At 49.6% G+C, this 12,886-nt stretch overlaps 1 protein-coding gene across 1 annotated transcript; it reads left to right on the top strand.

The window, feature by feature from the left end:
* Positions 1 to 80: 80 nt before the first annotated feature.
* On the top strand, positions 81 to 12,303 carry NDUFA8 (NADH:ubiquinone oxidoreductase subunit A8). Its single transcript, XM_028516742.2, has 4 exons — positions 81 to 255; positions 5,103 to 5,266; positions 8,402 to 8,567; positions 11,990 to 12,303. Exons 1-4 carry the CDS (start codon positions 103 to 105, stop codon positions 12,125 to 12,127), a joined length of 621 nt encoding a protein of 206 aa, XP_028372543.1. The 5' UTR covers positions 81 to 102; the 3' UTR covers positions 12,128 to 12,303.
* The last annotated feature ends 583 nt before the right edge of the window (positions 12,304 to 12,886 follow it).

Genomic DNA, 12,886 nt, shown 5'->3' with positions numbered 1-12,886 from the left:
GGGGTGGGCGGAGCCAAGGCGTTCGCAAAACTTCCTGGCAGTAGGCACGCTCTTTGGTTCGCAGATGGGCAGAGCAGTGCGCCTGCGTGCCGCCAGTTGCGCATGCGCAGTTGCTGCGTGGCCCTCGGCGGTCGAAAGGGGAGTTCAAGGAGACGGGGGCGACGCGGCTGTGGCTGCCTCGCCAGGGTCGGGGTTACCGACATCATGCCGGGAATAGTGGAGCTGCCTACTCTGGAGGAACTGAAAGTGCAGGAGGTGAGGCTCGTCTGGAGGACAGGCAAGCGGGACTTAGGGCCGAAAGTTTCCCGGGCCTGGCCCAGTCCTGCTTCGACTCAGCGGGCCTTGGGCTCGGGACCCCCTACCCCATGCCTCACCAACACTTGTGCAGGTCAACCCCCGGATGCCCCTTTTAAGCTCCGGGAATCGCGCCACCCCAGCCCGCAGCGGCTCGAGAGCTCTCTCCCCTCCCCCATAGGGACCTGCTTCCTCACGTAATAGTGGTACTTTTTATTAAGCACCAACCAGGGCCACTTTGTTTACTTTATGTCACTTAGTAGTCAAACCCTGCAAAGTAAGTATATTACCTCGGGTGCTCACAGTCAAGGGGGAGAGAGAGTCCCTTTAAAACAGCATCATCGGTGCAAAGTGCATTAGAAGGGAGGGAGGAGACCGCAGGAAAAGGAGATGGTTTTGGAAGAGTAAAGTTGCTAACAGCCCCGGGAAGGTGTTTGATAATAGGACATTTAACATTCAGTTATCCAAGAGATACCGTTTGAATAGTTACCATATGAACATATACTGGAAAATAAGAGAGAATGTCCCTGCATCATAGACTTTATAATCTAATAGGGAGGCAATTATAATAGAGTTCAGTTAGTGCTATGAGAAGTGCAGACAGTGTAATACTAATTACAGCAAACATGAACGTGCCTTTTTGAGATGTCAGGCAGGATTGAATTCATGGAATCCTACCAGCAACACTATGAGGAAGGATATAGTTGGTCTCTCCATGTTGCAAGTAAGGAACAGGACCTGAGAGAAGTGATTTGCCCAAGGTCACATAGCTAGTAAGTGGTAGAGCTGGCCTGTGAACCCAGCTGGGATTTGAAACGCCATACTTTTAAGCGACTGTATTTTGGGCAAATGCTCAAGGGCAAGAAGGCTTAACAGAACCTTTTCTGTTTATAGAGAGACAAGTGCTATTTGACGAGCCCCTGGTGTTGGTGGGAGGCGAGTGAGTTACCTGGGCTGAGGCAGGACTGGGAAGCAACTTCCACAAGGCCAGACTGAGAAGTGTGGACTTTATCATGTAAGTGGGGGGATGGGGAGAAGTGGAAGGTTTTAAGGCAGAGGAGTGTCAGGATCAGAGAGAAGAAAGATCAGGCTCCATTGGAGGAGAGGAAGGCAAGACGAAAGTGTATTTGCCGCAGATCATATCCCAGGCACTGTGTTAAGTGTTTACCCGCATTGCTTCACTTACTCTTATATGCCCTTGAGAATGGCAACTGTTATTTTCCTCAGATGGAGAAAGTTTTGGTGTTCAGGGACGTTACCATAAAGTGACATTTACTAAAAGTGGGGGGGGGGGGGGGGGTGGGGAGCGGCCAGTGTTGCCAACAGTCAGTCTTTTGTCTTTGCCCCACTGTGAGGCTGGGTTATGCTCAAGGCGCTGAATTTTTTCATTGGAACTTTAATTTGGTTCCACAAACAACTGAGGTTTTACCTTCTGCAAGTATTCTATATCTGGAAAAAATGTGCCTTTAGGCCTCACACAGTTAAATTGAGGAACAGATAATCACATAAATAACTAAAATACAACACAAAGTCTAATTAAATGCCATGGAAGAGGGACAGACATGGTTTGAGAAAAGAGAGTAGGATTTGAAGTCGTAGCTAAATTCTAGGCCTGACTGCTCGATTACCTTGATTAGTCACTTTAGCATTTGCAGACACAGTTACTTGATTTGCAAGATGAAGTGATCCCAGCTGTATCATTCCCTGAGGCTATAAAAGGAACAGAGAAAGCATTTCTTGGGCATCATGTAAGAATTATGGGCAGCGATGGAGCGGAGAGCTTTCTGAGTGAGGGTAGGATCCGAGCAAAGGTAAGGAGATGGGAGGAGGCAGGGGACCAGAACTGGGTCCCGGGACCGGGGAGTCCAGTGTCCCCAGCGAACAGCAGGAAGTCCCTTTTTGAAGTGTCACAGGTAGAGGGCTGGAAAGGTAGTGTGGATCCAGAAGGCTGTCAATGCCCCATAGGAAGTGTAGGCTTTATACTTCTGTTAAAGCTGCATCCTTAAGGGGTTTGTGGCTAATTTGTTTGCAATCACAGTGTAAAATAAGAATTGTCTTAGGACGATCACTCCAACAGCTCTGTGAAGAACGGATTGAAAGACAAGAAAAACAGGGAGACTGCTGTTGGTGGCTGTTGAGATCGTTGAGGGAGGTATTAATGACCCTAGCCTAATTGGCGACTGTGCATACAGAGGAGAAAGAACAAATTTGCCTAAAATTGATCAGGCTTAGCAACAGCTGAGGTGTCAGCAGCAGGAAAGGGTAAGGGGTCCACGTCAGGTTTGTGGCCTGGCATTAGGACTGAGGAAGCCAGAAGGGGCAGGTTTGAGACAAATAAAACAGATTCTGGACCCCACTGGCTTCGGAGTTAGGACACACCCTATGGAGAAAGTAGTCAGAAGCTTTGAGATGGAAAATCCTTGTACACATGGGCAATTTTCAGTAAAAATACTAGCTAATATGTATGATGTGCTTTCTGTGTGCTAGGCACTGTTCTTATTATTAATCAGTTTTACCAAATAGATGCTATTAGCCCTCATTTTGCATAAATTAAGTAAAATACAAGGCATAGTATAGACTAAGTACTACGAGAAGAGATGCAGACATGGTTTAACGGGAGGACAACGGGACTAGAAGGTGGGTTGTAGACTAAGGCCTTTCTGCCTCCCTGTCCATACCTGTGGGCTGCTGTGCACCTGCTGTGCCGCATGGCTGCTGTGAGGACAAATGAGGAAGGACGCTGGAGTTCCGAGTTCTCAGAGACAGAGGGAGCTGAATGAGTTTGAGAGGGTATTCATGGTGAGCCGCTGTGAAAGGGTGTTTCTGTTGGAATTCGTCAGGCTCAGGGAAGAAGCAGGTGAGGGGAGAAGGTGACGTGGGTGGTGGTAACATAGTGGGAAGTGGCCGATGGGAGGTCATGGTGTCCTGACTCCAGCCCCGTGGTTGCCCCTGACCTGCTGCGTCACCTTGCACACTGCGTGCTGTTTCCTCGGGGCAGATTCAGTGCATGGCTCCCATCCTTCATTTCCCTGTGACAGCGTGTTTCACACCCTCGGCATCACGGGCGCGCCTAGACTCCGGTATGGCCTTGGTGTTTGTAGGCAAGGCATGCACAGGACGCTGTCGTCGCTTGGGGCATGATAGCTGCTAACTTAATTTTTAAAATATATTATGCTTTAAGAACATTTGCATTCTGATTTTCACCTTCCCAGTTCTTTATGGATAATGTAGCAAACAAGTATATACCACTTAATTAACCCTAGTAAACTCTTACTATAAAAACCTAATGCAAAATTTTACAGATTTTTAAACAAATTTGTTAGCATTGTCATGGCAAATTTCACTTGCATCATAAGGAACTGTTTCTTTGATAACTGTAACAGTTGTAATATGATTAGACAGAGTCATGGACAAAAATGCTAACATGCCAAGGGATAAACAGGAAGTGAGCGGGGTCCTGTGTGCAGGGAGCCAGTTTTATCGAAAGGACAGGGAGTGGCCTGATTGGGGGGGGGGGGGGCACGCTGTGCCTGGAGGAGAGGGCACAGCTCCTGTATTCCCGACTCCTCTGTGACTGTTATGTCCCCGGCACCTGGCACCGAAGCGAGTGCTCAGCCGTTACTCGTGCTAGACGCTGTTTTGGGTGCTTGGTGAACTGTAGTAAAAGATACATGTCATGATAGTGTGACACCTTTGACAGGGTCTGTGTTGAGAAGGATCCCTACCCCCTCGGACCTTACATCCTGGCACTCACACAGAGGGTGACCACTGATGCTCGCTTACGTAAGAGGACTGAGGAAGGACTCTCTGAGGAACTAATTTACTAAATAACTAAACTTAGTGTAATTCCAGTGCAGATTTTTGAGGAATATGGTGTTCACCTGGAATAATAGCCAAGAAATTTTTGAAAAGGAGGAGTGATGGGAAGGATGGTCCCCCCAGACAACAAAGTATTCTAATAGGTTACAGTAATGAAGGCGTTGTGGTACCAGCCCAGGAAAAGGCACAGAAAAGGCTAGCGGGACTGTTGCTGCAGCTGCTGGTGCCTTGGCCCAGGCCTGTGCAGTTCCCTGTGAGCCAGCTGCCAGTGCCCCGCGTTGCTCCAGAAAATGCCGTGGAAGGCAAGTGAGAGAGGCTGGCCCAGCTGTACGGAAGGCCACCGTGGATGTGCTCTCCAGTTATTAGTGATAGCACGTACTGGCCCCCTCTGGTCTGTCGTCTCTGTGATCCTGCAGTCTTCTGGGAACTTGATGTGTCTTTCTACTATTAGATAGTAGAAAGTTGCTATTTTAGTAGTAATTTTAGTAGTAATTTAGTAGTATCATAGTAGAAAATCTACTATTAGATATAGTCTACTCATCCAATGTTAGACAGGTATTACCTGATGTTCTCTCATATTCCATCACTTCTGTTCCTGGAGAAGAGACCCATGAGAGCTCCCCAGAGGTGGTTTCTCATGCCGTGTCCCGGGAGCCTCCATCTGCCTTCCGGGCTCTGCTTCTCTGTCAGAGACCTGAGGCTTCTGCTAGCGCTGCCACCTCCACATGTCTAAATGCGGGTAGTAACGCCAGCCCAGCGAGGCCACTGCTAGGGAGCTGTAGGAAGCCATGGGCGTGAAAGAGCTTTGTGATCTCCAAAGCACTGCAGATCTCCAAAGGGTCATTGTGGCAGTTCCCTTGTCTTTGCTTTTTTTGGTGAAGTCAGGACAGCTATCTCGGTGTCGCCTATGTTTTGACCAGCAGGGGAAGTTGAGGAGGTGATGACCTGGTCACGAGCCTGTGGGCTTTCTCCCCTTGGTCCTTCCCCAGGTGAAAGTCAGCTCTGCTGTGCTGAAAGCCGCGGCCCACCACTACGGAGCTCAGTGCGACAAGGCCAACAAGGAGTTCATGCTGTGCCGCTGGGAGGAGAAGGACCCGCGGCGCTGCCTCGAGGAGGGCAAGCTTGTCAACAAGTGTGCCCTGGACTTCTTCAGGTGAGACTCTTTCCGGGTCCGTGCCTGCTCGGTTGAGCCGTCAGGGCGTACGTACGTGGTGAACATGCAGCTAATTAAAGGGAAGTATCATCTTATGACTATTTTTAGTAGACAGTGCGAGGCTTTGAAATCAGATAGTTAGGCTGATAGTTGTTTTTGTTCTTGTTTTTATTATTTGGTCAGTTCTTTAGTCTTCACGAATCTTAGTTTCCAAATTACAGACTGATACCTATCCTAGACAGGGTTGCTATGAAAACCTGGGAAAGGCACAGAAAAACAGTTCCGCTCAGTGCGTGCGGCAGGCATCACCAGATTGTCATCATTATGTTACTACAGAACACGCCGTCACCGTGGAAAGGAAAGTGTGTTCAGAGTCTGGTTTTGGGGTAGGCCACTGTGCTTAATGCCATAACTAAAAAAAATTCCAAATTGTAATTGTAGAAAACTGTTTGTAACAGCCATATTAATCAGATCGCTATTAAAAGGGACAGGAACTGTACTCAAAGGGCATCGGCTCATGCAGCTGTAAAGTCCAGAAATAGTGCTGGCATCAGGCAGGGCTGGATTCAGGGGCATAAATAATTTCACAGTGACCTGCGGTCTTTTTGCCTCTCCTCTTTCCCTCCCAATCTCTTAGTTCTGCTTTTCTCTGTTGACCTCATTTTCAAAGAGACCTTTTCCTTGTTACAGCAAAGATGGGCACCAGCCATTCCAAGCTGCCATGCCACTTGTTGGGCAGGCGTGGACAGAGAGGGCCAGTTCTCCAGTGGTATGAGCAGAGGGCCCCGGACCGATCTTCTTGGCCTGGCTGGTTGACTGCAAGTGCATTATCTTTGAGTCAGCTGTGTTGCAGGAGATGAAATGCTGTGATTGGTCAGGTCTGAAGTGGGAATAGACTTAGATTCAGCTAAACCTCATTGCTGGGAGACAGGGAGGGGTTGTAGCCCGAAGGAAAACTGGGAGGATGTTACAGAAGACGGGGAATGACTACTGGGCAGGCAAAATCCACAGATGTCCACCAGAAGGGCATTAGAGGCAAAAATCAAATTTTGTCATACAATGACTGCTTTTCTTTTTTGTTTCTGCTGTCTTTGCCCACATGCAAAGATTTTTTGTGGTTAAAATCAAAGCGTGTCTACATTTTAAAATTTATTTTTCACTCTTGGGAATATTCTTTCATATTATTGTTATTGTGTTCATGGCCATCATTTTTACTGGCTATATAATATTCCACTGGTGACTAAACTAACCATAATGTACCTGACCAATTCTTGTTATGAAACGTCATTGTTGATTCCAGCTTTGATTGTTTTGGATAAATCTGCAGTAATTACATTTGTGTGCAGATCTTCTTCTTTTTTTAATTAATTCCTTGGCATACATTTCCCAGCAGTGAAATTATTTTACAAAAGGCTGGGAACATGTTTACACTGAGTCCAATTATGCTGTCCTCAGCACTGTATCTTGGCATACCTCACCAGCATTGCATATTATTTGAATATTTGGTAGGTACAAAATGGTATTCTTGCTTGAATTTGCATTGATTTGATTGCTAACATTGTTTATTTTTAATTTTAAATTGTTCTTTTTTTTTTTTTTTAATAAGAGTTTGAGCCAAAACTGACAACATCGCCAGGAAGCAAAATCAAAAATGATTCCAGATTTTTAATTTTCTTTAAAAAATTTTTTTATTATTTAAGATTTTAATTTATTTATTTTTAGAGAGAGGGAAGGGAAGGAGAGAGAAGGAGAGAGACATCATTGTGTGGTTGCCTTTCATGCAGCCCCACTGGGGACCTGGCCCACAACCCAGGCATGTGCCCTGACTTGGAATTGAACCAGTGACCTTTTGGTTCACAGGCCGCACTCAGTCCACTGAGCTATACCAGCCAGAGCTGGATTTTTAATTTTCTAAGAGAACTTTGACAAAGCATTTCTCCTTTGGCTCAGAAATAGTACTTTTACGTGGGAAAAGTTTGGATTTCACAGATTCCCGAGGTACCTAACTGCCTCCATGAGACAACTTCCTCACGCTGAAGATGCTTGTGTCGTGCATGGGGAGAAAGCTGTTGGGCATGGGTGTCAGGGTGACAGGGCCCAGACCAGAGACAGAGCGCCAGAGCGGTGGTTCGCAGGCCTTGTCCTGCGCCGGCATCTTCAGGATGCAAAACTCACGTTGGAAACAGTCGTTCAAGCAGAGGTTGGGAGAGGGCAGTTTTGTGTGGCTGGAAATCTGGCCCACTGGGGCTGGAGGTGACGCAGCAGAGTTCCCCAGGGCTTTGGTCACCCTTCTTCCCTTCTGTCGTGCCCCCCGCCGCCCCCAGGGTTATGCTCAGAATACCGGGAGGGGTGCGTGAGGACCTGGTAACAGTGGCATCGAGCAGGGATGCAGAGCAGATTTCTCACTGGGTGTTCCCGTAGACCGACTCCTGGGCCGAGGTAAAGGAGATCCCTGTGTAGAGTGTCGCTGGATTCCTGGAGTGTGACCAGCAGGTTGTTCAGAGTGTTCCTTCGGGAGCAGGGGTGTTCTGCGTTTCCTCCACAGCCTCGGGGACGGCTCTTCCGTAAAATGATGGTATTTTATCCTCGCTTTAGTTAGCATTTACTTGATTACCAGGAAGGGTGAATGGCAAAAGAAGGGCAATTCCATAAACTACTTGAGGCTCATCCCTTTTATACACAAAAAAGTACTTCTTTAACTACTTTGGTGGTCCCAAAATGAATTAATATTCTATCTTGCTTCTTAGCAGACAGCACCCAAGATGATTTAATTTTATTAGTGACCACGGTGATCTCTGTTTTTGTTCAGTGCATCAGCAGAATGAGGATCTGGAGCTTCTGAGGAGTGGAGGGCAGTCGGCCTCGGCAGCGAATGCTCCCAGGGCCTCCTGCTCCGCAGTCTGTGTGTTTGCTGCTTAGAGTTCTGCCCCTTCCTTGACTATTAGCTGCCCCTCTGACTTCCGTCAGCATGCCCGTCTCCATCTCCGTCTCTCCTAAACTCGCTAAGCTGATCATCTTCAGAGTTAGAACTAAAGAATAAACGGGCTCCAGGCAAGAAAGGCTGTGCTTGTTTTTCCCTCCTCGTTCCTGTTTTTCTGTTGCGAGGAGCACCCCTGACCTGGCCTTCTTTTCCAGGCAGATAAAGCGTCACTGTGCAGAACCTTTTACGGAGTACTGGACCTGCATCGATTATTCCGGCCTGCAGCTCTTTCGGCGCTGCCGCAAGCAGCAGGCGAAGTTCGACCAGTGCGTGCTGGACAAGCTGGGCTGGGTGCGGCCTGACCTGGGAGAGCTGTCCAAGGTAAGGAGGAGGGCGTCCGAGGGCGGGCTCACTCTTCCACTCAGGGGCAGGCAGAGGCAGGAGGCGGTCAGAAAAGGGGCCTCTGTGAGCACAGGTATGATGCGAGAAATCCAAATTTACCCAACAGGTTAATTGGGGAGTGATTATACGTAGTCCCCTAGGGGGTTTGTTGAACAGAGATACTCCTTTAAATAGACCTTCCAGCTCGAGCAGATTTGCTTGTGGTTAATTAGCTCGTTGAAGAACAGAAGGGAGCAGACGAGGATAAACATGTTTGGGGACACACCGTCGGCGGCAAACATTGAGGTTACCGGGGAATTCAGTGGGGAAATAGGGTTGGGCTGCGGCAGATTTCTCAGCATACCTGAGGGAAAAAAGTACGTGCCGGTAGTTTAAAAAGCGCGTTTGCCTACACTTGCTCCTGTGTCCTGGGATACCGCCGTCTGTTGAAACCTCAGAGAGAGACCCGAATGTCGTTTTTCTTCTCGTCTCACTCTTTCTTCCTCTGTACGATCACTAGTTCCTGTAGGTCGGCATCTCCAGGGAAAGCTTCTGAATCCTCTCACTGTCCCCACTTCTTGGACAGCAGTCCCTGACCTGGGCTACGTGAACTTCTGGAAGGGGAGGCGGATGAAGTTGCATATTAAAAGGCAGTGCATTCTCTGGAATTGAAGAACTTGGGAAATAATTACATCTTCACAATAGTCATAGTCCGTGTGGGAAATAAATCAAATGTCACTTTCTTTTAAAAAAATCTTTTTGGGGGCTCCATGTTGCTTGCCAGATGCAGTGTTCCCTCCATGTGGTGGCGTGGAGGGCCTTCCTGACCCGGCCCGGCCCTGCCCCGCTTCCGAGTCCCGCCTCCCTCCGTTCCCTCTGGGGCAGCAGGTGCTCAGTGGGGAAACCCAAGTTTTGCATCTTGGTTCCACTACTTAAATGCTGTGGGATCCTGAGCAAATTGCTTAGAATTTCCTATCATACCAGGTCTGTCAAATGGAAACAGTGTTAAATCCCGAGTTTTGTATGAGGGTTAAGCGAGAGGGCCGGTGTGAATGCCCAGCCTCCTGCCGCGGGCACCGGTGCACGGTTGCTGCCGGTTCCCCTCCGCCCGGGAGCGGTGTGTGGCGCCGGCGCATCGCTGGCTCGTAAGCTTGTCGTCGTAGGTGGATGCAGGGCTTAGCAGCTTGTTTTTGTTTTTTGTGTCTGGCTTGATTATTTTACTGCAGATGCCTTCCTTTGCTGCACCGAACACAGTTTTAATAGTTGATAATTCTAAGTTGGAAAGTGGTGGAACTTAGTGTTTACTAATGAAAACTACCCTCTCTCATTTGTCTCTGTCGTGAAAGGACAATTAACAAGTCACGCTATTAAGAAAGCATACTCACTCCCGAGTTTTTGTGTTAATATTTTAAAAAACTTTATTGTTGTCCTTAACTCTTGTCAAAAGAGTATTTCTTTAAGCATGTTATCAGTTTTAACCACGCTACAGTCAGTATCCAGTCTCTCTCTAGAAAGGTGACAGTCTGCTGGACAGAGCCTGGCTTCACTCCTTCGTGTGTCCTGCCTCCTCTGGATCGGCCGCCCTCCTGCGTTCCCCCGGCGAGTTCCTGCCTGGGGCTACACTCTCCTGCCCGGGGCTACTCTCCACTCGGCTGGGCTCGGAGGTCATGTCCCTCTTTGATGTTTCCGATTCTCCTAGGCCGAATTGCTCTCACCTGTAATGGGTGCTCTCTCACCCTGGTAACATCAACATTGAAAATAACTTATGGAGCACTGCTGTGTATACATGGGCCACTTTATATGGATCATTCTAATAACGCTGTGAGCTAACAGCCCCGTTTTAGAGACACGGGATTGCAGGTTAAGTCGGCTGCCCAAGGCCATTTCCTTAGGAATGTGCTTGACCACGTGCTGCTTTCTGCTCTTTTTTTCTTCTGAGTGTGGCACAGAAGAGGAGTTGTTTTGCTGTTCTTTCCACAATAACTTGTTTTTAAAGGGGGTCCTTTTATTACTTTCAGTTTGAGAAACATTTTTCTCAATTTATTTCATGGCTATCTTGAATTCCTTAGAGGAGCGCTTCCAATGCCAGCTGGAGGCATTTGGGAGGAGCTCTGCCAGCAGTAGAGAACCGTTAGTGATCTCGGATTGTAGCCGAGAGATGAGAGCACTGTGTTCGAGCCAACAGAAGACCACTGCGGACTCGTAGTGGGGAGACGTGGGCTCCGGCGGCAGCTCTGACCTTGACCGGCACTTTTATCTCAGGCAGGTCAGCCTCCCATGTCCCCGTCTGTGAACTAGAGATAATAATGCCTCGTAGGTGGCTATAGTGATAATTATTCATTGTGCACATGAAGGCCCCGTTCATGGTAAATTTTCTGCTAATTTACACATACAGGAAGGCTGACCTGGTCCTATCACATGGAGGGACATAGAGTTCAGACCACTAGGTAACCGGACTGTTGTTAACTGTGGCCATGTGTCTTCTCTGGGCCTGTCCCTCATCTTTAAAAGGAGAACAGTTTCTGCGGGGTTTCCAGTGTGGCCTTTCGTGGCCGTCGGGGGGGTCGTGTGGGCGTGAACACCTTCCCTCCCTCTCCCTGTTCCGCAGTTCAGTGTTCCACCCTCTTGCCCGGCCTGTTGGCACAGCTCTCCACTTCCTGTCACTGTGCAGTTCAGCATCTGTACCTTTTAGTCACACCGCTGCTTCAGGGCATCGTCAGGGTAAAGTGCACACACCTTTGCATATCCTTCAGTGCCCTTCACCACCTGGCCCCTCCCTGCCAGGGTCATTGAAAAGCATAGGCTTTGGAGTGCGCAGATCTGGCTTTGGGAGTTAGCACGGCAGCTCCAGAGAGCGCAGCACAGGGACCTCAGGGGCAAGAATGAGGTGGGACAACGTGCCCGGCATCGTTCCTGACGGCACCAGGTGGAGGTTAGGGAGGTGCTCCCTCTCCCTGCACAACTGGTGCGGCAAAGACACGCTCTCTGCCCGCGTGTGTGCGTGTGTTTACTGGGGATGCCTTTCCCCCCAGTTCTCTGCTGGCTCCTGGCCACCCTTCAAGATTAAGCTAAACACTGTCCCCTCAGAAGTGGTCCAGGCCCCAAGCCCCCAGGACGGGTCAGGCGTGCAGAATCCTCCCTCCGCTGGTACACGTTCTCATCTCAGCCACGGTGATTCCTGTGGGGAGTCTCGTCTCCGGGTTGGTTTTCTCGTCTGGCTCGCTCACTAGCCTGTGAGCCTCTTGGTGGCTGTGTACCTCGTCCCCCTCTGTGTCTCTGACTTGTGCCGTGTGGACTGGCACAGAGCGAGTGGGGTTTGCTGGGGCGGGGTCGAGGAGAGGAGACGGCAGGCGGTGCGTCCGTGGTCACAGACTACTCCACCTGACTGTCACCTTTGCTTCTTTCCGCTTCGCGCCTCGCAGGTCACCAAAGTGAAGACAGACCGCCCCTTACCGGAGAACCCCTATCACTCGAGACCACGGCCCGAGCCCAACCCGGAGGTGGAAGGAGACCTGAAGCCTGCCAAGCACGGCAGCCGCCTGTACTTCTGGACCATGTGAAGGCGGGTCCACGGCCCACACTCGGTCCCGCGCCGGGCGACCACGGGGTCCTCACGCGCGGTTTGCGTCAGCGGAGGGCGTTCTCTCCGGGGTCACACGCAGTAACAGAGAGTCCGTTTATGTGACTTGGCAGTTATTCTATACCATTTCCTGGCCATTAAAAAGTTTGAAGGAAACAGTTGTATTTTATTATGTTTTATATAACCTTTCGGCCTTTAAAGATGACTTCCCCTGGCCTTTTCTTCTTGTGGTCTTGCCTGTTCCCCTGCGTGCTGCGGGCATCCACGGTCTGGCAGGGGAGCCACGTCAGGTCACGGGGAAGCGACTGTGGAGAGAGGAAAGGCTTCGTTACCTGAGACAGCTCCTGGGGGGGCGTGTGTGTGTTCACACGTGCTGGGGTCTCGGCCCTCTTTCCCATCAAACCTCCCAGATGGTTTCCCTGGAGCCGCACAAGGGGAGCGTCCAGGACAGGAGACGTGGAGGAACGCCTGAGCCCGTGACTCAGGCCACGGGAGGGGCCGCCTGGCCGGGCCCTCCGCGGTCTCGCTCAGAGCTCCTTAAAGAACCAAACTTCCACCACTTCCCCTCGATATCCCATCCTTAGGCATTATAACCCAGATGTTTCTCCTGATAGACCGGGGAGGTGGAGGCTGAGCTCTCAGCTCCAAAGCCAGGAAGTCGGGAGGTCCGAGTGTCAATTCCAACCTTGGGTGTGTTCCTTAACCTCTTGCGAGAGGTTGAATTTGAGGACAAACTGAA

This window comes from Phyllostomus discolor, chromosome 3 (assembly GCF_004126475.2).
Source record: "Phyllostomus discolor isolate MPI-MPIP mPhyDis1 chromosome 3, mPhyDis1.pri.v3, whole genome shotgun sequence".
NCBI classification, from domain to species: Eukaryota; Metazoa; Chordata; class Mammalia; order Chiroptera; family Phyllostomidae; genus Phyllostomus; species Phyllostomus discolor.
Note: the sequence above shows the minus strand (reverse complement) of the source record. Positions and strands in the feature narration are given on the sequence as shown.

Bases quoted from the DNA above. Each gene is read 5' to 3' on its own strand.
- NDUFA8 (XM_028516742.2), top strand. From the start codon at position 103: ATGCGCAGTTGCTGCGTGGCCCTCGGCGGTCGAAAGGGGAGTTCAAGG. The intron at 5,267-8,401 runs GTGAGACTCTTT...CTTCTTTTCCAG, and splicing joins TGTGCCCTGGACTTCTTCAG to GCAGATAAAGCGTCACTGTG. The intron at 8,568-11,989 runs GTAAGGAGGAGG...CGCGCCTCGCAG, and splicing joins ACCTGGGAGAGCTGTCCAAG to GTCACCAAAGTGAAGACAGA.